We start from the raw sequence: 25322 nt of genomic DNA, 5'->3' as shown, positions 1-25322 counted from the left end.
AATTTCAACCTTTAGATTCTGATAATCTAACAAAACAATGAGACTCTCAATTTCAGCTGATGGATTTTAATAATCTAAAATAACACAGAGATCCTCAATTTCAACTGATAGATTTTGATAGTCTATTATTACAACGAGACCCTCAGTTTCAGCTGATAGATTTGAATCATCTAGAATAACAAAGAGATCCTCGATTTAAACCGATAGATTTTAATAATCTTACAGAGCAGAGATTCTCAATTTCAACGGATAGATTTTAATAATCTATCAAAACAAGATCCTCAGTTTCAGCCGACAGATTCAAGTAATCTAACAAAACAAAGTGATCCTCAATTTCAGCTGATGTATTTTGATAATCTAACAAATTAAATATCCTCAGTTTCTGCCAACCAATTTAAATAATCTAACAAAGCAAAGAGATCCTCAGTTTCCACTGATAGATTTTGATAATCTAACAAAACAAAGTGATCCTCAATTTCAGCTGATAGATTTCAATAATCTAATAAAAGCAAAGAGACAAAGAGATCCTCAATTTCAACCGATCGATTATAATAATGTAGCAAAACAAAATTATTTTCAATTTCAACCGATAGATTTTTTTTAAAGAGATCCCCAATTTCAAATGACAGATTTTAATGATCTAACAAAGCAAACCAAAAAATTTAATAACAGCAGCCTCTGCCCCTTTTTCCCTCAGTGCCCAGAGTGCAGCTGGAGAAGTCAGCCTACAGTGTGCACGAGCCCAGCGTGAAGGAGCAGATCAGCACGGTGGTGGTGCGCGTGCTGCGCACCGGGGCAGCCAATCAGACCACCAGCGTACGCTGCAGCACGCGCGACGGCTCCGCCCAGTCCGGCCTGGACTACAACGCCAGGAGTCTGCGCATCACGTTTCCTCCAGGTGAATAAAAACAACACTAACAACGATGATGATGATGCTGATATTAATAATATCAATTTTTTATGAAACCCTGTGATACGAGCAGAAGTAAGCTCTGAGCCCTTTACAAATCCAATAAACACATAACATGGAGTATAAATATCTATAAAGATATATTTGTTATAAAAGTCATAAAGGCACATTCATTAAAACTATAAAAGCACAATTTACAAAACGCACGAAGCAGAAAACACTCTAGATGCAACAACTCACGCACTATTGTGTATACAAAAAATACAACAAAAAAAACCAACTTAGTGAACAACTAAGCAAAGTGAGAGCCGTATTATCAATGGTTTGTCCAGTCAATGGGAAACCATTTACAGCTTGGTCTTTTGTGAAGGACTATGACTCTCAAACTAGGAGGCAAAATTGCACTGGCTCTTAATGCTGCAGCCTTGTGGGCTAGTTGGCCTATGGGAAACATCACAACGCCGATTGTCCTAAAACCCTCTTGGCCGAGAGAATGGGGATGTACTTGGGCAAGACACTCTCCACTATAATCAAATTCTAGCCCAAATAGTCGGAACAGTAGTTGCCTCCTCTGCTGTTCTGATGGTCATAGTCGGACACGACTATCATATAAATATATATATATATATATATATATATAAGAGCAATCATGGTTAGAATTTTTACATGTATAAAAGAACCACATTTGTGATTTTCATACAAGAGATTTATAAAAACGATGTAAGAAAGTATGTGATAATTAGGGGTAAAAATAGGCAATCTTTCTACCTTTCTGCCTTCACTGCCACCACTCACATTCTGTCCAGTCGCCATTTATACTCACTCACATACCCATAAACCTGAGACAACGGCACAGATTAAGTCATGACATTTTTGAAGAGACATATTTTAAGATTTGTTTTGAAGGTAGATAGACGAGTTGTTAGTCTGAAGAGATAAATGTTGATATTTGTTTCAAAGGTTGGCAGATGATTTGCTTGTCTGAGAGCAAGAGACAGAGTTGTAAGCTGTCGCACAGAAGAAAGAATGATGCGATGAACATGAGTTCTTGCATGTACACAGCCAACTATCGATTAACTGGACAGATAACAAAGCTAGTTCGAAAGTGAAAGGATTTTTTATGCACAAGGTTTTTGTCGATGAACTGTGTATTGTACAGGCGTGAACAACGTTCATCTTTGTCCAATGCTCCTATTGTATTGAGCTAGTTTTTCAGCTTACTGATATTCGCTTCTTTCTCTCGGAATACGTCTTTCATCCTGTCTGAAATTGAAAAATAGGTCTGTCCCGGCTTCTCCCCACCTCTCCCACTCAGTCTTCTTTCTTTCTGAGTATCTGCATCTCTCTGTCTATCTGTGTGTGTCCGTCTGTCTGTCTGTCTCTCTCTCTCTCTCTCTTTCTTTCATTCTGGCACACACACACACACACACGCACGCACGCACGCACGCACACACACACACACACACACACACACACGCACGCACGCACGCACGCACACTCACACACACACACACACACACAGGCACACATAACACACACACACTTTCTCTCTCTCTCTCTCTTTCTCTCTCTCGTACACACTCTCTCTCTCTTACTCTGGCACACACACACACACACACACACACACACACACACAAAGAGAGAGAGAGAGTGAGAGAGACACACACATACACACACACACACTCTCTCTCTCACACACACACACAATCCATTCGAACACATGTGACCAGGTGTGAGAGAAGTGGAGTTCCCAGTGGACATCCTGTACAACAGTGATGTGGAGTGGCACGAGGCATTCACTGTTCTCCTGGGACCCCAGGACCCTGAGGGCGCCATCTTTGGCCCCGTCACCGTGGCAACCGTCACCATACTGGACAACGAGGTGTCAGGAAGTCTCGTGCTGCCAGCGCCCCCTGTGGTGAGTCGTGGGGAAGACAGTGCTGTAAGCAGGGGGGAGGAGCTGAAGTGTGGGGGGTTGGGGACGGGGTTAAGGATCTCTCAGATACTGACGGCGAGTTTTTCATTCCATGTGCTTGTATTGTTTACAGGCGTGTCTTTCCCCCGAACACACACACACACACACACACACACACACAGATCAGATTTTGTGTGTGTGTGTGTGTGCTTATAACACAGTGAAAGAGAGAGACACAGAGAGAAGAAGAAAGCAGTAGAACATACGTACACACTTGTATACATGCATTGAAAGACGCTTGCATGAGTGAATATTTATACATTTTTTTCCATTTTTACTCATCTTCATACTGATGGTATTCACGTATTGCATATTGTGCATTATAGTTCAAACTAATTTTAATTTCGCTTTTCTTTGTATTCAAGTTTTCAGTTTGTGCTTGCTGTTCATTACATTGTTTGGTTTTGTTTGTTTTTTGTTTTGTTTTGTTGTTTGTTTGTTGTTTTTGTTGTTGCTGTTGTTTCTGTGATTGCTTCTTAATGCCGTGTCTGACGGACAGACTTACAATTGACTTCTGACATGACAACCTTCAGGGATGGTATACAAGAGACCATCGTACCTGCAGGTAAAGATGTACCTGCGGGTAAATCTGCATGAGGCAAGGACGTGTACCTGCCTTGCCTCATGTAGAATTACCGTGCAGTTACACCTTTACCTTCTGTCTCTTGATTATCACCACAGGTGGGCTGAACAAGACTAACGCCGTGAAAAACGCTGGTTTTAAGGCCCAGGGCGAAAGCCGGTAGGTGGTTAAACTGAACTCTTCTGCACCCCCAGGTGGTGTCCCTGCTGCACTATGATGATGCTGACCAGGGGACTAAAGTGGACCCTTCCCCAGGATACCCGCTCATCTGCGTCAACGTGAGTGTCCGGGTCTTGTGTTTGCCGGGTATTGGTTCTGTCTGTTAGTGTTGGGGTCCAGGGTATTGGTTCTGTCTGTTAGTGCGGAGGTCAAGCTTGCAACATAGACACTAATAATTATTCTGAGATCATAGTGTCTATGCTTACAAGCTATTGGCCTTTTTTCAATAGCTTACAGTTGTTACGCTGCGTCTGTAGATGTGTGTGAGTGAGAGAATGAACAAGTGAATGTTTAATGCGTTTTGCCATGGGCACATATACATACACTGGGTGTGGGAGGGGGGGAGGATTTAGAAGCAATCAGCGACAGTTAATCTGAATCTAGACTTATAAAATTTGCCCAATGATATCAGATCAAAAGGCACAGTATTTGGATAATGTGCTGTATAAGAAGATAACCAACAATAAGCATTCTTGTGTCAGTGTTGAGTCCCTTTCGCTTGAACATTTCTCGTATTATCACACAAGTGTAGGTATATTTATTTAACTTTTGATGGCGGCGATAAGAAAATTAGATGTGTTGTACACCAAGGGAACGTATTCTTTTCACTGCAAAGAAAATTAACTTCGCTAAGCAGGACGGAGATTTCCGTTCATACCATCTAATAAAGTCTCTGTGTCTTTGAGAGAGAGTGAGAGAGAAAGAGATGGGGGAGGGGGGATCGGGGGGGGGGGAGGGGAACAAAGCTTATACGAGACGCAATCTGAAATTACGTGGAAACGAAGCTAATGTCCTTTGCTGCTTTTCATGTTGCTGTTGTTGTTTTTTCTTCCCATGATCATGTAACTGCAGTGTCACAACAGCTGAGTTCTCCGCCGATGTCAAGTCAGCTTTTGCTGTCAAACTGTCACATGTTCGGTTCGGTTCTTTCTTCCTTGGAATTCGCGCCTCTTTTCATTATGAGTTTGGGTGGGGTTTTTATTTTATTTTTAGGCTGATCGTATCATAATGCAACAAATTTCGGTCTTTGACACAGTTCTGTAACACTCGTAGTCACCATCTGATCACACGCTTCTTTTTTCTTTTCTTTTTTTGCGCTTTTTTTCCTTCTTTTTCTTTTTCTTTTCTTCTGAGTTCAGTTTTCAGTGCGCATTATTTTTCTTTTCTGTTTCCCTTGTGTCTGTGTAGATTTGTGTGAAGCTTATCGCTTTTTTTTCAAATCTTTACAATTCCCATTTTCTTTGTTATCATTTCAGTTTCTTGATGCACGTGACCCAGAGTGTGTGTGTGTGTGTGTATGCGTGACGTGGGATGTGTGTGTGACGTGCGATTGGTATGTGTGTGCGCGCGTGCGTGCGTGCATGACGTATGATTTGTTTTTGTGTGTGTGTGACCTGCATGTACGCACGTGACGTGTGACAGCCGTGCGACGAGCACTACCCGAGCTACGCCGTGACGCACTCGCTGTGCGAGGACGCGGGCATCAACGCCTCGGCCCTCCTGTACCGCTGGGAGGTGGCTGTGCCGCCTGACGTCACGGGGGCCACGCCCCCCTTCGTGCAGGTGTCCGACTCCACGCTCTTCACCTCCACCTCCTCGCGCGTGCTGGACAGCGTCTACTTCAGATCTCACTTCAGGGTCGGTGTCTGTTATAGGGGTGGGGATGGCTGGGGGGTGGGGGGGGCAGTTTCAGTATCAGTTTCTCAAGGAGGCGTCACTGCGTTCAGACAAAATGATATACGCTACACCACATCTGCTTGGGCAGATGCCTGACAGCAGCATAACCCAACTCGCTTGTCAGGCCTTGAGTGCCTGCTAATACTTGTGTACCTATCAGAGTGGATTTATTTTACATAATTTTGCCAAAGGACAATACTCTTGTTGCCATGGGTTCTTTTTCAGTTGAAGTGCGTGCTGCACACGGAACCTCGGTTTATCGACTCAACCAAAAGACTAGACGCTCAGTTTGATTTTCCAGTCAAACTTGGGAGAAAGGGCGAGAGCGGGATTCGAACCCACACCCACACGGACTCTCTGTGTTGGCAGTTGAGCGTCTTAACCATTCTTTCCTCTTTGGTTGAGATGGTTGAGTGGGGTCAGTGTGTGTGCTGTGGGGGTCGGTATTTGTGTGTGTGTGTGTGGATGGGTGGTGGGTGGGGAGGGTCCATCATGCATGGCTTCAGTCTGTTGTGGTATTTCGGTCCGCAGCAGAATAGCAGTGATGATGACGATGCTGATAATAATGATAATCATAATAATAATAATAAAGATAATAGTAATAGTAATAACCGTCTTATTAATGACAATAGCACAAAAACATGATTGTAATAATAATAGTGGTTCGCTAAGTACATGCTGCACGTGCCTTCTTGGAACTGAACCTGACCGTGAAACTGACAGGTGCGCTGCGTGGCCCAGCCCCTTCACGCCAACGGCAACCCGGGGGTCCCGCTTCGTAGCGCCGCAGTGACTGTTGGGCGGAACAACGGGATCTGTAATCCCCCGGCCTTCGGCAAGGACCTGCAGGGATACCACGCCCAGTCCTTCCTGGCCACCTTGAAATACGTGCCCCCTGACTCCCACTCCCACCCCAACACCATCCATATCAGGTCAGTTGTTTGTTTGCTTGTTGAAGTCATCATTCTTATGCTGATGACACTCAACTCCAGAAGAGTGATACCCCTGTAAAATTGTTGCCGCTCTTGCAAGAAACATCCAACTGCTTCCTGGACATTCAAAACTGGATGACTTGAAATAAGTTACAACTGAACGCGGACAAAACTGAAGCAATGATCATAGGAACTAAACAAAAAATGTCTTCCATCACAATTGACACAATCAAACTTGGCAGTACATCCATCCCTCTTTCCACGTCAGTCAGGATCCTCAATGTTGTCCTTGACAACATACTGTCCATGCAAAAATTTATCAGTCAGACATGTCAGTCCTGCTACTGTCAACTGCGGCGCATCAGTGCCGTCCGGAAATATCTGTCCACTGACGCAACATCTAGACTTGTCGTTTCTTTCATTATCTCTCGCGTTGACTACTGTAACTTGTCCACTGGCTCCCTGTCTCACACCGAATAAAGTACAAGATCAGCACTCTATGTTATAGATGTATTCACAAAACTGCCCCTTCCTATCTCTGCGGCTGCCTTCACCTCTACACTCCATCTCGCTCACTACGATTGGCTTCGGATCCACTCTGTTTACGCATACCCAGCTGTTGGCCGTCGTTCTTTCTCTGTCTCTGGACCTTGCGATTGGAATGAACTTCTTCTTTCGCTTCGTCAAGTCTCCACACTCAGCTCTTTCAAGTCTGGCCTTAAAACCCACCTCTTCCCAAAATAGCCTCCCTTGCCTGCCCTTCTTTGTCTTTAGTTTCTACAGTTTTAGAGTAATGCATGCGTGTGAATGACTGGTGCGAAAGCGCTTTGATTTGTCTCTGCACAATGACGGGCGCAATAGCCGAGTGGTTAAAGCGTTGGACTGTCAATCTGAGGGTCCCGGGTTCGAATCACGGTGACGGCGCCTGGTGGGTAAAGGGTGGAGATTTTTCCGATCTCCCAGGTCAACATATGTGCAGACCTGCTAGTGCCTGAACCCCCTTCGTGTGTATATGCAAGCAGAAGATCAAACGCGCACGTTAAAGATCCTGTAATCCATGTCAGCGTTCGGTGGGTTATGGAAACAAGAACATACTCAGCATGCACACCCCCGAAAACGGAGTATGGCTGCCTACATGGCGGGGTAAAAACGGTCATATACGTAGAAGCCCACTCGTGTGCATACGAGTGAACGCAGAAGAAGAAGAAGAAGTCTCTGCACAAGATTCAGCGCTATATGAATACCATTATTATTATTATTTTTATGAAGGGTTTTGTTTTTGTACTCCCATACCCACCCCAACACCATTCACATCAGGTCAGTTGTTTGTTTGCTTGTTTGTTGAAGGGTTTTGTTTTTGAACTCCCATACCCACCCCAACACCATCCATATCAGGTCAGTTGTTTGCTTGCTTGTTGAAGGGTTTTCTTTTTGTACTCCCATACCCACCCCAACACCATTCTGCATCAGGTCAGTTGTTGGTTATTCGGTTCGTTTTTAGTTGAGGGGTTTTGTTTTGTTTTTGTTTCTGCTGCATGCATTACTTGCTGAAATTGTAAACTCATGCGCGCACATATACGCAGACATATACAGATTCACGGACACTCGCACACATACACACATATGTGTGCACAGATACACACGCTCACACGCACACACACACACACACACACACACACACACACACACACACACACACACACACACACAAATACAGCTAACGCGTTGCATGCTGTGTTCTACCCAGGGTGGAGATACCCCACCAGGACGGCATGCTGCCGCTCATCTCCACCTTCCCCCTGCACAACATCCGCTTCCTGTTGTCGGAGCCCGTGTACCGGCAGCAGCACGTGTGTTCCAACATCATCACGGCCACGGAACGAGCACCTCTGCTGGATGAAGGATTTCTCCGTCAGTCATCATCGCTTGTTTGTGTGTGTGTGTGTGTGTGTGTGTGTGTGTGTTCCAACATCATCACGGCCACGGAACGGGCCCCTCTGCTTCACGAGTGGTTTCTCCGTTACTCATCATCAAAACTTCCTGGCTTGATTTGTTGTTGTTATTGTTTGGTTGTTGTTTTTTGTTTTTGTTGTTTTTTTTTGGGGGGGTCTGTGTCTGCTAGTGTAGGGGAGCAGGAGGGGTGAAGGGGGAGGAGGCGTGTGTGTGTTTGTGTGTGAGAGATCTTCAGTTTAACGTCCATTCACTATAAGTGTTATTAGACGGGTGTTTGTTTGTGTCTTTGTATGTGTGTATGCTGGGGGTGTGGGGTGCGTGAAGGGGGAGAAGGCGTGTGTGTGTTTTATTCTTCTGTTCAACAGAAATGAAGGGTTTTGACATTATAGTTTGTTTATTAACATTTGATAGTAAGACGATGTATAATTCGGATGAAATGAAGTTTTAGTATTAACTTTCAGTACCTTTGATATTATAACGATGATGATTCGAATGAAATGGTGGGTTTCATTATATACATTCTGTTTTTTTTTTCTTTTTTTCATTAATTAACTTTTGTAATTTGATACTCGGGATATTTTCTTATCGTTGTTATCCTTATTGATATTGCAAAACAAATAGGTAAGGTGTTACTTTATTCAGAATGGCTGTTTCAAGACTTACATGGGTAGATTTAATGTTTACTGTCTTTGACGTTTCTTGAAATAACGTTTGACCCTTTCTTCTAAACATTTTTTTGTCTTGAATAAGACAATATTTCTCTCAGTTTCTGACTTGAACTGTCTTTGTCATTTCTTGTGTAACTTATAACCCTTTCTTATAAATATTTTTTGTCTTGAATAAGACAGTATTTCTCTCGATTTCCAAGTTTAACACTGTGTTTGTCGTTTCTTTTAATAACTTAAAACCATTTCTTTTAAACATTTTTTTTGTCTTGAATAAGACTATTTCTCTCTCAGTTTCTGAGTTTAACATCTTTGTCGTTTCTCGTGTAATTTATAACCTTTAGTGTCTTTGTCGTTTCATGTGTAACTTATAACCCTGAATGTCTTTGTCGTTTCATGTGTAACTTATAACCCTTTAGTGTCTTTGTCGTTTCATGTGTAACTTATAACCCTTAGTGTCTTTGTCGTTTCATGTGTAACATAACCCTTAGTGTCTTTGTCGTTTCATGTGTAACATAACCCTTAGTGTCTTTGTCGTTTCATGTGTAACTTATGACCCTTAGTGTCTTTGTCGTTTCATGTGTAACTTATAACCCAAAGTGTCTTTGTCGTTTCATGTGTAACTTATAACCCTTAGTGTCTTTGTCGTTTTTGTGTAACTTATGACCCTTTCTTTTGAATATTTATTGTCTTGAATAAGACAATATTTCTCTCTCAATTTGAGAGTTTGTCGTTTCTTGTGTAATTTATAACCTTTTCATATAAATATTCATTGTCCTGAATAAGACAATATTTCCCTCAGAGTTTGAGAGTTTAACTGTCTTTGTCTCGTTTCTTTTGCTAACTTATAACCCTGGTTTTGAATGAACATCCCAGGCGGTGTATCGGAGGATGGGGAGGAAGAGCTACCGTTCGGACCAGGCTATGACTTCGCCTACCAGTTCGACCCAGCGCTGCGTGGGAGGGACACCTTGGGCCTGTACCGGCACCTGGACCTGAAGCGCTGCATCTGGACCTTCGACGCCTTCTACCACATGGCGGAGCTGGTGGACATCTGCGGGGGCCGCGTGGTCTCCGACTTCACTGTCAAGGTTCGGTTCTTTGGACTGGTGTACCAGTGTTGTGCCGAGTGGGGGAGCGTTGATGATGGCGTAGCTGAGCTGCAGGCTCTGTTGTTTTGTGTTTGTGTGTTTGTGTGTGTGTGCGTGTGTGTGTGTGCGCGCGCGTGCGGTGTAGTAGTAGTAGTAGTCGTAGAACTGGTAATGGTGGTCGTGGTGGTGGTGGTAGAAGTAGTAATCGTCTTCAGTTTAACGTCTTTCCGCTCTAGGAGATATTTGACGAAAAGAAAAGAGAAGGGACAGCGGGTAGAAGGGAGTCGGACAGGAGAGGAAGAAGGGTTGTTGAGGAAGACACGCATGTAAACCCACTGAGGTGTGTGTGTGTGGGGGGGGATAAAGACCGTTGGAGAAAAGGAACGTAGGCAAATTGATTGGAAAAGCTAACATCAAACAGCTATGACCAGTGTCATATGTCCTGTGCAACCAACCTTCTGCAATAGCAAATAACATCTTAAAATTGTCAAAAAAGCATTTAAGTATGTGTTTGTTTGTGGGGGTGCGGGGGGGGGGGGGGGGTTCGTGTGTGTGATGTTGTTTTTTGTTTGTGTCCACCTGATGAAGCATTGTAAAGCGCTTCGAAATAAGAAGTAGCGTTTATTTTCATTTCTTCTTCTGCTTCTGCTTCTTCTTCTTTTTCATTTTACCTCTCCTCCTCCTCCTCTTCCTCTTCCTCTTCTTCTTCTTCTTCTCCTCCCTCCTCCTCCTCCTCTATCCTCCTTCTTATTCCTCTTCTTCTCCCTCTCCTCCTCCTCCTTCTTCTTCTTCCTCCTCATCTTCTTCTTGTTAAACACCACCTGTGCGCCCCCACCCCACAGGACCAGACCCGCACGCACTTGACGGTGCGCGTGCCGCTGCACGTGTCCTACCTGTTCGCGGCGGCGCCCGGTGGGGTGGACGTCGCTGGAGCACCGTACGGAGATGGAGCTGGCCTTCTACTACAGCAGCGTGCTGTGGCGGGCCGGGCTGGAGACGGAGGGCCGGCTGGGCGGAAAGCTGCAGATCAAACGGATCCTCATCGGGCGGGACGGGAAGCTGGTCATTGAGTTCCGCACCCAGGCCAAGTTCAGAGGTATCCGTGTCGTGTCGTGTCTGTGTGTCCAGTTTGAGGACCAGTTTGTGTTTTGTGTGTGTGTGTTGCTGTTGTTGTTGTTGTTGTTGCTTGTTACTTTCTATTGTTCTTCAGTTGTGTTTCTGTTCTAGACACTATGTAATAACAGAATCAAAAGAACATTTCTGAAAAAGTTCAGAGATAGATCAGGTCTAGCAACAAACTTACTCAAAATCTTGTTCCGAAATTATATAGGCTGTAGGCTGTTGTCTGAAGTAAAATACATCACCAATATCCTAGCACGCTGAGAGGAATCCAGTGAACTATCTTTTTGCACCATAAAAAATTAACAATAAAGGAATTGTAGCGTACAGCGGTAAAAACGTAAGGAACAAACCGCACCGTCCAAACGCACAAAGGAACCTTTGAAGAAAACACTACACTGTGTCTAGAAGCGCTATGGCAGAATCGGGTAGGCGCTAAACATCTTGTTCACCAGTGATCAGGGTTCGAGGCTCCGTTTCGGTAAGGAGTCGTGTCCTTGGGAAAGGCACTTCTTGTGGAGTGATGGCCTAGAGGTAACGCGTCCGCCTAGGAAGCGAGAGAATCTGAGCGCGCTGGTTCGAATCACGACTCAGCCGCCAATATTTTATCCCCCTCCACTAAACCTTGAGTGGTGGTCTGGACGCTAGTCATTCGGATGAGACGATAAACCAAGGTCCCGTATACAGCACGTAAAAGAACCCACGGCAACAAAAGCGTTGTTCCTAGCAAAATTCTGTAGAAAAATCTACTTCGATAGGAAAAACAAATAATACTGCACGCAGGAAAAAATACAAAAAATGGGTGGCGCTGTAGTGTAGCGACACGCTCTGGGGAGAGCAGTCCGAATTTCACACAAAGAAATCTGTTGTGAAATACAAATACTGTGCTCCCGATTGTCCTCACTTCACCCAGGTGTGGATGGGTATCTTGGCTTTGGTCGGGGAAAGTCAAAAGCGGCGGAAGGAAAGGATTGAATCCCGTCTCCCTATGCCGAGCCCTTGACATAATATATATATATATATATATATATATATATATATATATATATATATATATAATTCACCGCCACTACGGCAGTAAAAGGCCATAGGACCTTTTCACATGTAACAGTTAACTGCATGGTGTGATGACAACAGGGGTGTACGTGATCTCGCACCACACGGCACCCGGGGTGGAGAGCCGGGTACTGGCCCCCAAGGCGCTGGCCATTTCCCTGGAGCTGCAGCTGACGTGGAGTCAGCGGACCTTTGACAGTCCTCACCAGACCTGGCGGGCCACCAGCAGATACAACCTCAAGGTCTCTCTCTCTCTCTCTTTCTCTCTGTCTCTCTCTCTCTGTCTCTCTCTCTCTCTCACTCTGTGTCTCTCTGTCTGTCTTTGTCTCTGTCTCTCTGTCTGTCTGTCTGTCTGTCTCTCTCTCTTTCTCACACACACACGCACGCACGCACGCACACACACTTTCACTTACTCGCATGCGTACACAGTAATTTCTCTCACCCCACCCCCCCCCCCCCCTCTAGCCCTCCCCGTCCCGTCATTCGATTTTTTTCCTACCCTCGTCTAATATCACTTACAGTGAAAAGACGTTAAACTAAAGAACGAACACACACACACACACACACACACACACACCAACCCTGTCTGCTGGCTTCAGTAACACCTTGAGATCAAAGCATGTGTTGTTGTGGTGGTGAGAGAGAGAGAGAGAGAGGTTGTATCTGCTGAGTGTGTGTTTGTGTGTGCGTATGTGTTTTCATTGTATCTCGATTATATATTTTTTTTATTGTGCTTCTTTTAATGAAGATTTTTTTTTTATCTGACAAACGTTTCTGATCGTGACTTATTAAACAGTTTTGATGTGGGGAAGACCAGTTTTTGATGTTTGGTGTCAAAATGAACCTTTCTCTTTTTGTTTTATTTTTGTTTTTTGTCTCTTTTTGTTCGTTGTTTGTTTTTTAATAGTTTATGTGTGGCAGACAACCTTCTGTGCTGGTTACGAACAGTGTATGTATTGGTGTGTGATCGTTGCACGTGCTGTATGCTGATTGCTGTGTCGGTGTGGGACAACAGGACTACACGGGGATGTACGTGATCGAGCTGATCCCGTGTGCCGTCACCCCCACCCAGGCCTTCGTCAGCACGGACCCTCTGCCCTGCACTGCGGGACAGCCACAAAGGTCAGCCTGCTTCTTCATGGCTCATGTCGTGTCACCGTTAGCTGGGGTGATGTATTCCTGTCACGCAAGCACGTGAAAACCGCGACTTTGACGTAATTATCAGTGCAGCGGTGTCAACAACAAATGCAAGCAACCCAATCTGTATTTTTTTCTGTTTCTGGAATTCATCTCTCTTCCTAGCTCCCTGTAATGGCAAATGGGTAAATAATTACAGAACTGTGCATTAAAGTGAACATATCTGCGTATCAAAGCATCAAACTAGCTATCACTTTATCAAATTTTAATGTTTTTACTTATTTGTTTATTTTGTTTGATTATTATGTTTCATTTTATGTTGATGCTTTACACAATGTTGATGCGGGTTTGGTTTATGCGGAGGTCAGCCATCTGCATTTTTTTAACAAACAACATATGTGGTGTGGCGTAAATATACCAGTCCGCACGCTTTGATACCCCTTTGAAACCGAAACTAAAACAGGAATATACATCCCCTAACAATTACCCCTTTCTCAAGACACCATCAGTGTCTGACTGACCATTGTGTTAATTTTTTACGATACTCAGTCACTTAGTCAGTCTTGATAATGTGTTCAGATTTAAATTCTTGATACGTCTGCAGATTACCAGATGCAGGGTTTACGATTCATAAGCACTGGATGTGTCTTTTCATTTAAAAAAAAAATTATTTTTTTTTAAACGTCATTCACAAGAATGAGTGTCAGGTTGTCTTCCTTGTCTCTGCAGGTTCGAAGTGCCGCTGTCCTTCCAGCAGACCAACCGGCCGGTGCCCGTGGTGTACTCTCTGGACACCCAGTTCCAGCTGACCAACAACCTGAAGATGGTCCTCATGGACCCTGGCACCGCTTCCACCACCCCCGATGACTGGGACTTCAACGGCGCCTTCTCCAGAGGTACCGCCACAACCCGACTTGGGTTTGAAACAGTGTTCTGCTTGGAAAATGTCACAGTGCATCAGTTGTTGATATCTGGACAACTAGAAAATCTTATGCAAAGTCCTGTCCTGGCGTATGCACATTCTAAGTGTGATGTGTGTGCATTTTGAGTCTGATGTGTGTACATACTTCAGAGTTTGTACGTTCTAAGTCTGACGTCTGTATATTCTAAGTATATGACGGATGTCTTCACAGAAGTTTGAATCAGACCCTACCTCAATAACAACAAAAGTTTGATAAATAGATAAATAAATAAATAAATAGGATGAAACAAAACCCAACTTGATTTCCATCCCCAAGTTGCACAAAGATGACGTGGACCATCATGAGCTGATCTACTGGTTGCACTCATGTGTGCTTTCAGTTTCAGTTTCAAGAATGCGTCAAACCGTGCGAATGGTCCGTGGTAAGCGGGTATTGTGTGCGCGTGGACGTTGAAAGCTTTTCTCAGATCTAAATCCCATCTCCTGGTCGAGATCACATGGAAGAGTTTGCTTTCACATTGTTCTTATATGGAATGAAAAAGTGCAGAATACTTTTCTTTTTTTTAATTGCAGTGAAAATTGTTTTATTTTCGATTTCTTTCTTTCTTTTTTTTCATTTGTCGAAGTATCGCAGACGTACATGACTAGAAGAAGTCTGTCGTATGCTTCTGTTTTTCACATGCAGGTCATGGAACATCGATTTTTGTCTTTGTCTTTTTTTTCATATCCTCCGTCTTGAACATTAGTTTTTCCCTATTGATTTTTATGACATTTCTTTATGATATTTAAAATCTTAAGGACTGAAAAAAGTTGAATTTAAATGAATATAGACAATCCTGTCTTTTCCATGGGGCATTCGTTTGCTGTATATAGGATTCGTATCTGGACTGTCCAGGTCAGAATCTGTACGGCCGAGTGTTGTGGAGTCCCAGCCAGGATCTGAAGACGGCCTACAAACTGTCCATTGAAAAGGTCTACCTCTGCACAGGTGTGTTTCATTCACTCTTGTCTTTTCTTGTCATTGCTGAATCTTGTGTGTGAAAATGGCTAATTTTCTTTTCCAGTTTTTGTGTGTGTTTTTTACAGGTACTATGGGTTCAGTGTTTACAGTTGTTTGGTTTTCTGCCTATATATGACACAGTGTGGTCGGCTGTGCTTTAAGCAACAAGGCTAAATGTATTGTATTGTGTTGCATTGGATTGTATTGAAGTGTATTATTCTTCAGCTGATTCGAAAGGATAAATGATAAAGCATATAAATATTATTGTAATGCAATAAATTGCATTTTTGTTTTTTTAACCCGAATTTATTAGAATTTATTTCTAATATTCTGTTACGAAGAAATGCTCATTTTGCGTTTATTTTTCATTGCGTCATTATGTGTGTGTTTTTTTTCTTTTTGATTTTACAACCTTTTTTCTTTCCTCTCTCAGCCTGTACAGTCACAAACGAATATAAATGTGGTATTATACGGTTTTCTTTTGCTATGTATTGTTCTTGCTTTACGCCTATTTACAGTTGATTAATAAAGTGATTGACTGATGTATGCAGGGAGTGATGGATACATCCCCACGTATGACCCAGATGGTGATATCTACAATGAAGGTCCACAGTATGGCTGTATTCAGCAGTCCTCTAGACTTCTGTTCAGGTTTCTGATTTTGGTAAGTCTGTCTCTGTCAATCAGTCTATCTCTTCCTCTGTGTGTGTGTGTGTGTGTGTGTGTGTGTGTGTGTGTGTGTTTCTGCCTTTCCTCTCTCTGCCTCTCCTCTGTCTCTTTCTCCTCGCTCTCCCCCTCTCTCTTCTCTTTCTTTTTCCTCTCTCACCCCTCCCTCTCTGCGCCTCCCCCCTGTCAACCTTCTCTCAGTTAAAGAGCAAAATATCACCTGTGTATCAAACTCAGAGAAACTTTTCAACGTGTCTTTATCCTAAAAACTTTTTCCAGTGTTCAAATTTTAGAAACAAATTTTGTGACAGGTTCAGTATTACTTTGATAAGTGTTTTGAAAATAAATAATAATGATGATAGTAATAATAATAAGTATTTATATAGCGCTGAATCTTGTGCAGAGACAAATCAAAGCGCTTCCACACCAGTCATTCACTCGCGTGCATAACTCTTAAACTTGAGAAACTGAAGACATAGAAAAAGCAGAGGAGGGAGGCTATCTTGGAAAGAGGTGGGCTTTAAAGCCAGACTTAAAAGAGCTGAGTGAGGAGACTTGACGAAGCGGAAGAGGAAGTTCATTCCAAATGGAAGGTCCAGAGACCGAGAAAGAACGGCGGCCGACAGTGGAGTATTTGAATCTTGGTATGCGCAAACAGAGTGCATGCGAAGCCGATCGTAGAGAGCGAAAAGGGGTGTAGATGTGAAGGCAGCCACAGAGAAAGGAAGGGGCAGATTTGTGAGAACATTTTTCTGAACACTGACAGGAATATAGCAGTTATTATTACAATAACTTTTCTCCTTTTTTTTAACACTATGCATTTCAACATTTTTGTGTCGGCGTTGATTTAATCCATGAACAACTGTGGATTCCAGGATCGGGAAAACCCGGACAACGCGCAGAACAACTTTCAGGACATCCCTTTCCAGGCCTTCTTCGCAGACGACAGAGAGGAGTTGTCTCCCTTGTTGGACATGGCTGGAGTGGACGGTTTTGTGTTCAACGTTGATCCATTGTACAAAGTGAGTGGGATATGTATGGAAGCACTTTGTAGGCATTGAGGTGAAATTTAAAAGAGCTGCTTGTGATTTATTCTATATATATATATTTTTTTAAGTATCAAACGTATTCCACTGTGCCGAATTTCTTTTGAAAGGTACATTGACAATTCATTATATTTTATAGAAAAAAAAAACGACCAACAATCATTGGTTTGTTTGTTTTTTATTCATGAGAAACGAGCATATATACCATATAATTATTGTTCTTCGTATTTATTAGAAGAAAAATGACCATACTATTGTTGTTCTATATTTTGATGTGGATGGAGGATGTAACGTAAGCGTTATTTTGAACTGATTTCAATCAGGCTGGAATTGCAGCTCAGTATTTGTAGCAGTGTTTATTGCAATGTTAGTAGTGGTGTTTACAGTAATAAACAGATTCTGTCGACACAAAAGAGACTCTTTTAAATAAAATTAAAAAAAGAATAAGAAATGCATTCGCTTTGCATAATCCAGGCTCTATTTTCCATGAACAGTGTATCCAATTGTTGTTTTTTAATCCGTGCATAAACTGTTTTTCATCCAATTTATAACTCTATTCACGAACTTTATATGTCTGTAGACGATACATCAGTGCTGTTCTTTTGCCCCTGATGTTATCCGTAGTGCCAGCCACACCACTCATGACAGAAATCTCTGTGTGTGGGTGTATGGGTGTGTGTGTGTGTGCGCGCACGCGCGGTTGCCTGTGTGTGTGTATGTGTTTCGGTGGGCGGGGGGGGCTCTAGTGTGTCTCTGTGTGTACGTATGTATGTGTGTGCTCGTGTATATAATTATATGTGTGTGTTGTGTGTGCGTGTCAGGGGAAGGAGGTGTATGTGTGTTTTTGTATGTGCATGTGTGTACATGTGTGTGCTCGTGTATACATAAATGCGTATTTATGTGTGTGTGCGTCCGCGCTCGCAGGTGGACTCGGGCCACCAGTGGTACCTGCAGGTGGTGTACCTCATCGGGCCGGCAGACGTCCCCTTCCACCGTCACCGCCGCGAGGTGTCGGCCCCCCAGCCAGCCTATCCCCCGGCCCCCACCCCCGGCTACAGGGACCCGCGCAGCGGCCTGACCCTGGACCGGCCCCGGAACGGCACCAACATCCGGCAGATCCTCATGAACCACCCGCCTCCCCCCTCCCTGGCCTCCACCACCTCCCACTTCTACCCCGTCCTCGTCATCCTGCCCATCATTATCTTCATCGTCTTCTCAGCCCTCGTCGCCGTCATCGTCGTCTGCTTCCGGAAACGCCGACGGAAACGGAAGTGTCCGGAAGCGGTACTTACGATGAAGCGGAACAACCTGGCGCAGTCCAGGCCCAACCTGCGGGTGTCGGTGACTTCCGTGAACTCTCGACACCTGTCCGTGTCCAACCCCAACCTGCATCGGGTGGGCAGCGGCAAGGGGGAGGGCAGGAAGGTGGCGGACGTGCCCAAGAGCAACCTCCTCAAAGCCAAGGAGGTGAACGTGGTGGTGAAGGAGAGCGTGAACGTTGATGCCGGAACGGAGGTGTGACGACGATGCGTGTTAGTGGCTGTGTAGGTTGTTTCCTGTTGTCGTGTCGTACCCTGTCTTGTCGTGTCGTGTCGTGTCGCTGCCCCACCAGACATTGACCACTGTCCATCCCACCATCCACCCTGGCTGCCAGTGCTGCCCTGTGACTGATGGACGGAGAAGATTCGTATCGTAACCCGGGTGTCCATGTAGTAAGTACCCACTCAAGCTGGAGCCGAGTAGTTTAACGAGTGAGGGGTTTTTTCTCTGTGTGTGCGAAGAATAACGGCCGCTTTTGGAAATGTGTGTCAGCGACAACACGAAGAGGCGGGGAGGCTGTGGAAACAATAGGGAATGAACGGTATCGCGTGTTGTGATTTGTTTCTTGGTTTCTCTTGCTCGTTCTTGTTGACGCTGCTATAAGGTTCGTTTGAGTTTTGTTGTTTGTTGCCGAAAGAATTGGATTATTACCATATGCAAATGTCGGCACGCAACCACATCAGTGCAAATGTTACGACGGCGAGTGAAGCACTGCGCATTTCAGAAAGCGTAAATGGACTTCATTCATTATTTGTAATTTCCATAACTTGTGTAATGTTCACACCAACTGGTTGTAATACTATGTTCTCTGTTTACTGTAATTTAATTCGGGTCTTAATTTAACTTAAAATGAAATGTTACAGAACTCATAATAATATTATTACTAGTATACTAATTTTCTTAATACGAAAGAATGCTATTTATCAAAGACTAACGTAAATTTGTTGTTTTCTTTCATTTCCCAAATGAATTACATTTACGAGCCGTACTAACTAAACGCAGGCGAAACTTTTTTTTTTCGTAGTTATGTTGAGGTTATTATGATTTATGTTCAGGTAGTCATGTTTTGTCCGATGCATCAATTATCATTATGTTTCTATAGTTCCATGTTAGTTGGTTATCTTTGTCCTGCTTGAACTGTTATCATTGATCTTAATGAACTGTTGGTTATCTTTGCCCTGCTTGAACTGTTATCATTGATCTTAATGAACTGTTGGTTATCTTTGCCCTGCTTGAACTGTTATCATTGATCTTAATGAACTGTTGGTTATCATTGAACTGCTTGAATTGTTGGCTGGAATTGTTTCTCTTGAATTGTCGGTTAGAATTGATTTGTTTGACGATTGTTGACAGTGCACCGTCACCTTCGATTACCGGACTCGGAATCTACAGTTCTGAGCATGCGTATTCATTCGTGAAAGTGTGCACCAGCTCACTTTTTTTTTCAGACATCAGTGATCTGAGATCCAAAAAGAAAAACTTTTGAATACCATTTTTGTATTGATATGGTAGTGATTTTTTTAACATTTCTATTATCAAAGGAGCCTCATGTGGTAAAAAGGAGATTGGGAAGCGAGCCCCAAAGTGACAGGTAATAAGTTGCAAGCACATCACACACATAAAGGAATGAGAACGTGACAGAAGAAAAATAAGCATACAAAAGAGCAGGTTTTAAGTTAAAGGTTGAATAAAGCCATACGGGAAGAGAATTTGTTTTCACTTCTCCGACCGAATTCACACCTAGGTGAAGTGAATGAAATCTGAGTAAAGTGCCTTTCCCAAGGACACAATACCAACGGGGCCTCGAACCCTGATCACTAGTGAACATTTGATCATAAGTCCAATGCCTGAATGATTCTGCCACGGCGCCCCCTCAGACAAATCGCATAAAATAGTTCAGTTCGAGTGGTTTCAAACACAAAGGAATATTTTGTTTTCCGGAACCGCCGAGTATGCGAGCAAGTCATGAGATTAGTCAGTAACTCAATGAACCAAAACAAACATCAGCTGTTCGGCCAGTGGTGGGCTGTATTGAAACTGTTCGAGTTGTGTCCTGTTACTTTGGGTTTAACTCAGTCCCTTGGTCAGTCTGAATAATGTGTTCGAGTTAAATCATTGATACGTTTATAGATTACGAGATGTAGGGCTGTCGTACACAATGGTCAGTTTCACACCACACCAAGCTAGTCCTCGGTTTTAAAAGAAAGAACAGGAAGACATGCTTGGTGTGTGCAGACACTGACATTGTGATGGAGACGTTTAATTCATATGGCGAGTGCAGCTGGGCTTATCTTTCTCAGCACTGTCAGGTTGAGCCTCTTAAGAGAAAAGAGCGAGAATACACAGTTGTCCATTTCATTTCAAGCGCCAAAAGACAAGAGATGGAACCCCTGTGCACCGCACAACACAAAGCAACATTACTTAGCAAACAGATGCTTGTTGTTAGAGCCCACATAGTTTTGCACATAATGCGTATCTGTGTGTGTGTGTGTGTGTGTGTGTATGTGTGTGTGCGAAATACAGAGAAAATGCCCATGCTCGCGCGATTCAAGCGTTTAAAATTACAAACTTTTTGGTAAAGACTTTTCCAGTATACATTCACTTAATCTAATACGCGCGTCAGTCACCAACAACAGATACACATTGCGAACATCATACTCATAGAATCTTAACCAAACACTGACCAGTGTAGTGTGCTGTGTCCTTCTGCTATGATTGTTTAGTGATAATGTAGCGCGGAGACACATGAATGTATGGAACCTTCGTTTTAAAGGGGGTTTGTGATTCGTTCATCGTTACACTAATACCTATATTTCCTGTTACAGTAAGATCTTGAATGGAAGCGATCAAACACATGCTGTATTTTAGTTCCTTTGTCTTATTGCAGTGTATAACAACATTTTCCACGTTTTCGAGGCATGTTTAAACGAGGGTTCGGGAAGAGTGAACTTAGCCACTAGTCAGCCACTGAGAGTAAGTGCCGTCCGTAGTCTGTGCATATTGCAGACTGGTTTGTTCAAAGCTCTGGCATAGGGATGTCCAGGCTGTGTACGACCTAATTTGATCTGATCCGATTCTCAAACACCTATTCATGAAGTCCTGTGTGTATTGAATAATGGCAAGTGATTACACACGAAGATCAAGTACAAATTTTGGCGAATGATTTTTTTTTTCTGACAGCCCGTAACACTCCCTGTGGTGGGTGGAAAAGTTTTATAGAACGAATATTGCAACGTGGTTCTTAGAGAGCCCAGAGGCTGGCCGTGGAATGACTACTATGGATACCAGACGGCAAGAAACAGACCTACATTATCTAGTGCAGTTTACTGTGAATGTCGCATTAAACCCAAACATTCCCACATATCATCAGCTACGATCGATGTTTTTGTATGTTTTTAAAAGGGAATGGTCAGCAGATGAAGACATTCATACATTTAATTCAGAAGACCAAACCATTATTCGAGTTGCTACAGTTGTTGACATGCAGTGGTAGTGGGATAATGATAAGCAGACCTGTTATATTTCCTGTTCATAAAACGTTTCACTCCTTTTTTGTGTGTTCCTGTTCTTAATAATAACAATTGTTGTCTATAATTTTTTTTTGTAAATTTTCAATTGATGTCATAGTGGTTGTTTAAAACCTGTTTTAGAATAAGACTCGTCAATAATATTTCGGCTGTGAAATTTTTATAAACTTGTAACCTGCAAAACGTATTGTTACAGAATTATGATGGATATGAATTTTATTTGCCATGTACGTTATATGTAGCTGAATAAAGCATCTAACTAGAATCTGGCCTGTATTATATTTTCACAGTAAATGTCTAAGATCTTCTTATATATTTTCTGTTCATTGTATTCGCATAACTTTAACCATTGCAAATTCTACAGTTATTATGAATCACTGGCGATGTTGTAGGTAGGTACATTCGTTTATCTGTACAATCATGAATCAGTATGATTGCTTAAATGAAGATGAGCTGGCTTTAATTATTGTTTGTTATGAAAGATTAAATGGTGTTTATTTCTTTGTATGTTTGATGAGGAATAATTCTGTGTATGTTGTTATTCATGTGCATTTTTTACGTTGAACAAAGTTAACGGAAACTGTTACCCGTGTTTGAATTGTGACAATATATGTGTGAGTGTGTGTGTGTGTGTGTGTGTGTGTGTGTGTGTGTGTGTGTGTGTGTGTGTGTGTGTGACTATGTCAGTCTGTTCCTTTGTCTATATATGTGTGTGTGTCTGTGTGTGCTTATATATGGATCTCTTTTCCAGAAACGAACATTTTCAAAAGATTGCAAAATCATTCAATATATTTTAACACATTCAGATTCGCTGATGAATGTCACATGAATAACAATCATGGCGTCAAATAATACTACAAAAAATGGTTTGATTTGATGTATTTAGGTGGGAGAGCTTTTCGTTCTTCAGCTGTACAAACCTGGAATTCACTGCCTTTTTCAATCCTTCACTCCGAACCTTTGAAACAAATCTATACAAAAAATAAAAAGAACTTTCCTTACACACAATCTCTGACATGATTGAACCACTTCATTCCCTACTTTGTAATCTTGGAATCCACATCTTTTTTTCCCCATGCAAGTGCATGTACATGCGTTTGATTGCATACGTGCGTGTGTTTATTTGTGGGTGTATGTGTGCTTGTGGGTGGGTGGGTGTTTTCGTGTTGTTGTGCCTGATTGACGCATTATTGTCAATGGCTTTGCGACGTTTTAATGTGCGACATAAATATACTGGGTTTTTTGTTGTTGTTGTTGTTGCTAAATAGAAAATGAATATTTTGGGAACATGAAGAACCAACTGGGTACAAAACAAACCTGTAGAAGCTGCAATGTGCGTCATCATGGTTTTAACAGTGCGGAAAATCAATACAGTTTGGTGTGTCTGTCGCCTACTGACATCGATTGTGCAGAACAACAGCGACAAGGACCGAGGGGACTGACGAGGGTAGGAGGGCGTGTGATGGAGGGGAGGGAGGGAGAGGGTTAGCGCTGCAAACAACCATATCAGTCTGACCCTCCGAAGAAAAATTATCGTGAAGATCCTGTAAAATTAGGTTAATTGTTATGGGTAATGTTACCTGAACAAGCTTGCGGGGAAATTAAAAGGAGCAACGTGAACAGCCGTTATTGTGGATTTCAAAGTCAGACAGGCAGCAGCTTTTGTTCTCATGTTCGCCAAGACCTGAAACCACCTGTTCTTGTTTGGATTTATGTTGTGGTCGTTTTACTTTTGTTGGTGTTGTTGCTTCTGCTGCTGCTGTTGTTTTATTCTGATGTGTAGAGTATATCGTCGGCTTTCTGTAAACTGTGATGTATGAACATAATGCATAACTGTTAAAACCGAAGGAAAACAAATGCAAGAACACAAATCTTCCTTCATAATGAAAACGGCTTTGCAGAGTTTTGAGTTAGAAAACAGAGGGTAAAGGTGTCAACCATTCAAACATCGTAACTGAAGAGAGGGGGGGGCGGGGGCATGGCATGGGGATGGGTTGAATATGATGAACACGATATCACCTAACGAATTTGCATGATAATTCGCATGATGACTGAAAGTAAGGAGGAGAAGTGAAAGCAGAAAGAAAGCGATAAATAGTCAGGATAATGACCAGTACCCATCCTTTGAATGTAGATAATCGCAGACATTTCCGGTATTTGATTTAACCGGAAAAATGATTCATGAGTTTCGAAACGCGCTGAAAAAGTCTCCATTCTGACTGTGTGTGTGCGCTTCGCTATCCATACATTATGATTCAACACGCACACACACACACACACACACACACACACACACGCACACAAACACACACACACACACACACACACACACACACTCAGACACACACACACACACACACGTGACCAGTAGGGAGAATAAGTTAAAGTGAGATGTGAGTGCAGCAGGTTGTCTGAACTGGCGCTGTATGGTGTGGAACGTGCAGCGCTACTTTCCTGGCGGTGACTGGTCACCCAGGCGGTTTTCTGACAGGAAATGTCTGGAATGCGCCAGAACTGAATGTGTAAAGAATCTGAAAAGATGGAGCGATGGATAACACTTCCCCATAAACGGACATACTGGGGGGTGTATCTGCTTCATAAATACAAGCATGACCAACAACGGAAAAGAAAAAAAATGAAGCGAGTTTAGTACATAGCTCAAACGTTTTTTATTGCCCTCTGTGAGTTAAGACATGTATTGGGGAAAAAAAAAAAAAGCGAAAAATAGTGGCCTCATTGGAGGCGGCATGGCAGAATCGGTTAGGCACTGGTTCCAGTGCTCACAAGTGATCAGGGATCGAAACCCGGTTTCGGCATGTTGTTGAGTCCTTGGGGAAGGCACTTTGCTCCGATTTTCCTCCCAGATAGGAAATTGGTTGGGAAAGGTTAAAACTGCAGAAAGGGAGAATTGGGTCTCGCCTTCGTATGCTGAGCTCAACACACAGTCGACATGAACTCCGCCCCGATTTTTGTTAAAAGGCTGTGGGAACTTTAACAAAAGTTACCCTTTGAGGGGTTGCGATCCACTTAATTGTTTCATCATGAAGTGTTCACTCTGAGGAGCGAGCGCACGAGAACACACACACATACACACGCGCGCAAGCACACATACACATACAATTATCCCTGCAAACATTTTCAGGAAAAGAACCAACCTAAGTCATGAATGCCTGCCTCTCTCTCCCTCCCTCCCCCCTCTCTCTCTCTCCCTTCCTCCTTCCCCCCTCTCTCTCTCTCCCTCCCCCTTCCTCCCTCCTCCTGCCCTCCCTCCCTCCCTCTCTCTCTCACTCACTCACTCTTCTCTCACCGTGAGTCCCTTCTTCCAGAACAGAAACAATGTAGTATTCGTTGATTGAGGCACGCCCCAGTCACTGATGTAATGCTGGGCGTATCGGCCAGATACCTGCACGCTGGCTCCAGATCATTCTCTGTTTCCGTCTGGAAGATGAAGTAGGTCCACAGTGTGTCTAGTGGCCAGCCTGTCAGTACGAAAGATCTCAGTATTGAACTGCAGGCATCCCTTG

General features: G+C 43.2%; 1 protein-coding gene across 1 annotated transcript in view; it reads left to right on the top strand.

Moving 5' to 3' along the window:
• LOC143292286 (extracellular matrix organizing protein FRAS1-like) overlaps window positions 1–22378 on the top strand; it is a 120162-nt gene extending 97784 nt beyond the window's left edge. The window contains 16 exon segments of the mRNA XM_076602472.1: window positions 698–898; window positions 2641–2828; window positions 3663–3746; window positions 5110–5325; window positions 6088–6296; window positions 8044–8207; window positions 9791–10005; window positions 10848–10913; window positions 10915–11101; window positions 12262–12422; window positions 13196–13302; window positions 14047–14213; window positions 15135–15227; window positions 15791–15903; window positions 16781–16927; window positions 17876–22378. Coding sequence (XP_076458587.1) covers window positions 698–898; window positions 2641–2828; window positions 3663–3746; window positions 5110–5325; window positions 6088–6296; window positions 8044–8207; window positions 9791–10005; window positions 10848–10913; window positions 10915–11101; window positions 12262–12422; window positions 13196–13302; window positions 14047–14213; window positions 15135–15227; window positions 15791–15903; window positions 16781–16927; window positions 17876–18472 — 2915 coding nt within the window. The 3' untranslated portion in view covers window positions 18473–22378.
• The last annotated feature ends 2944 nt before the right edge of the window (window positions 22379–25322 follow it).

Source organism: Babylonia areolata, chromosome 18, assembly GCF_041734735.1.
Source record: "Babylonia areolata isolate BAREFJ2019XMU chromosome 18, ASM4173473v1, whole genome shotgun sequence".
Taxonomy (NCBI): Eukaryota; Metazoa; Mollusca; class Gastropoda; order Neogastropoda; family Buccinidae; genus Babylonia; species Babylonia areolata.
This window is presented reverse-complemented; position numbering and strand designations above follow the sequence as displayed.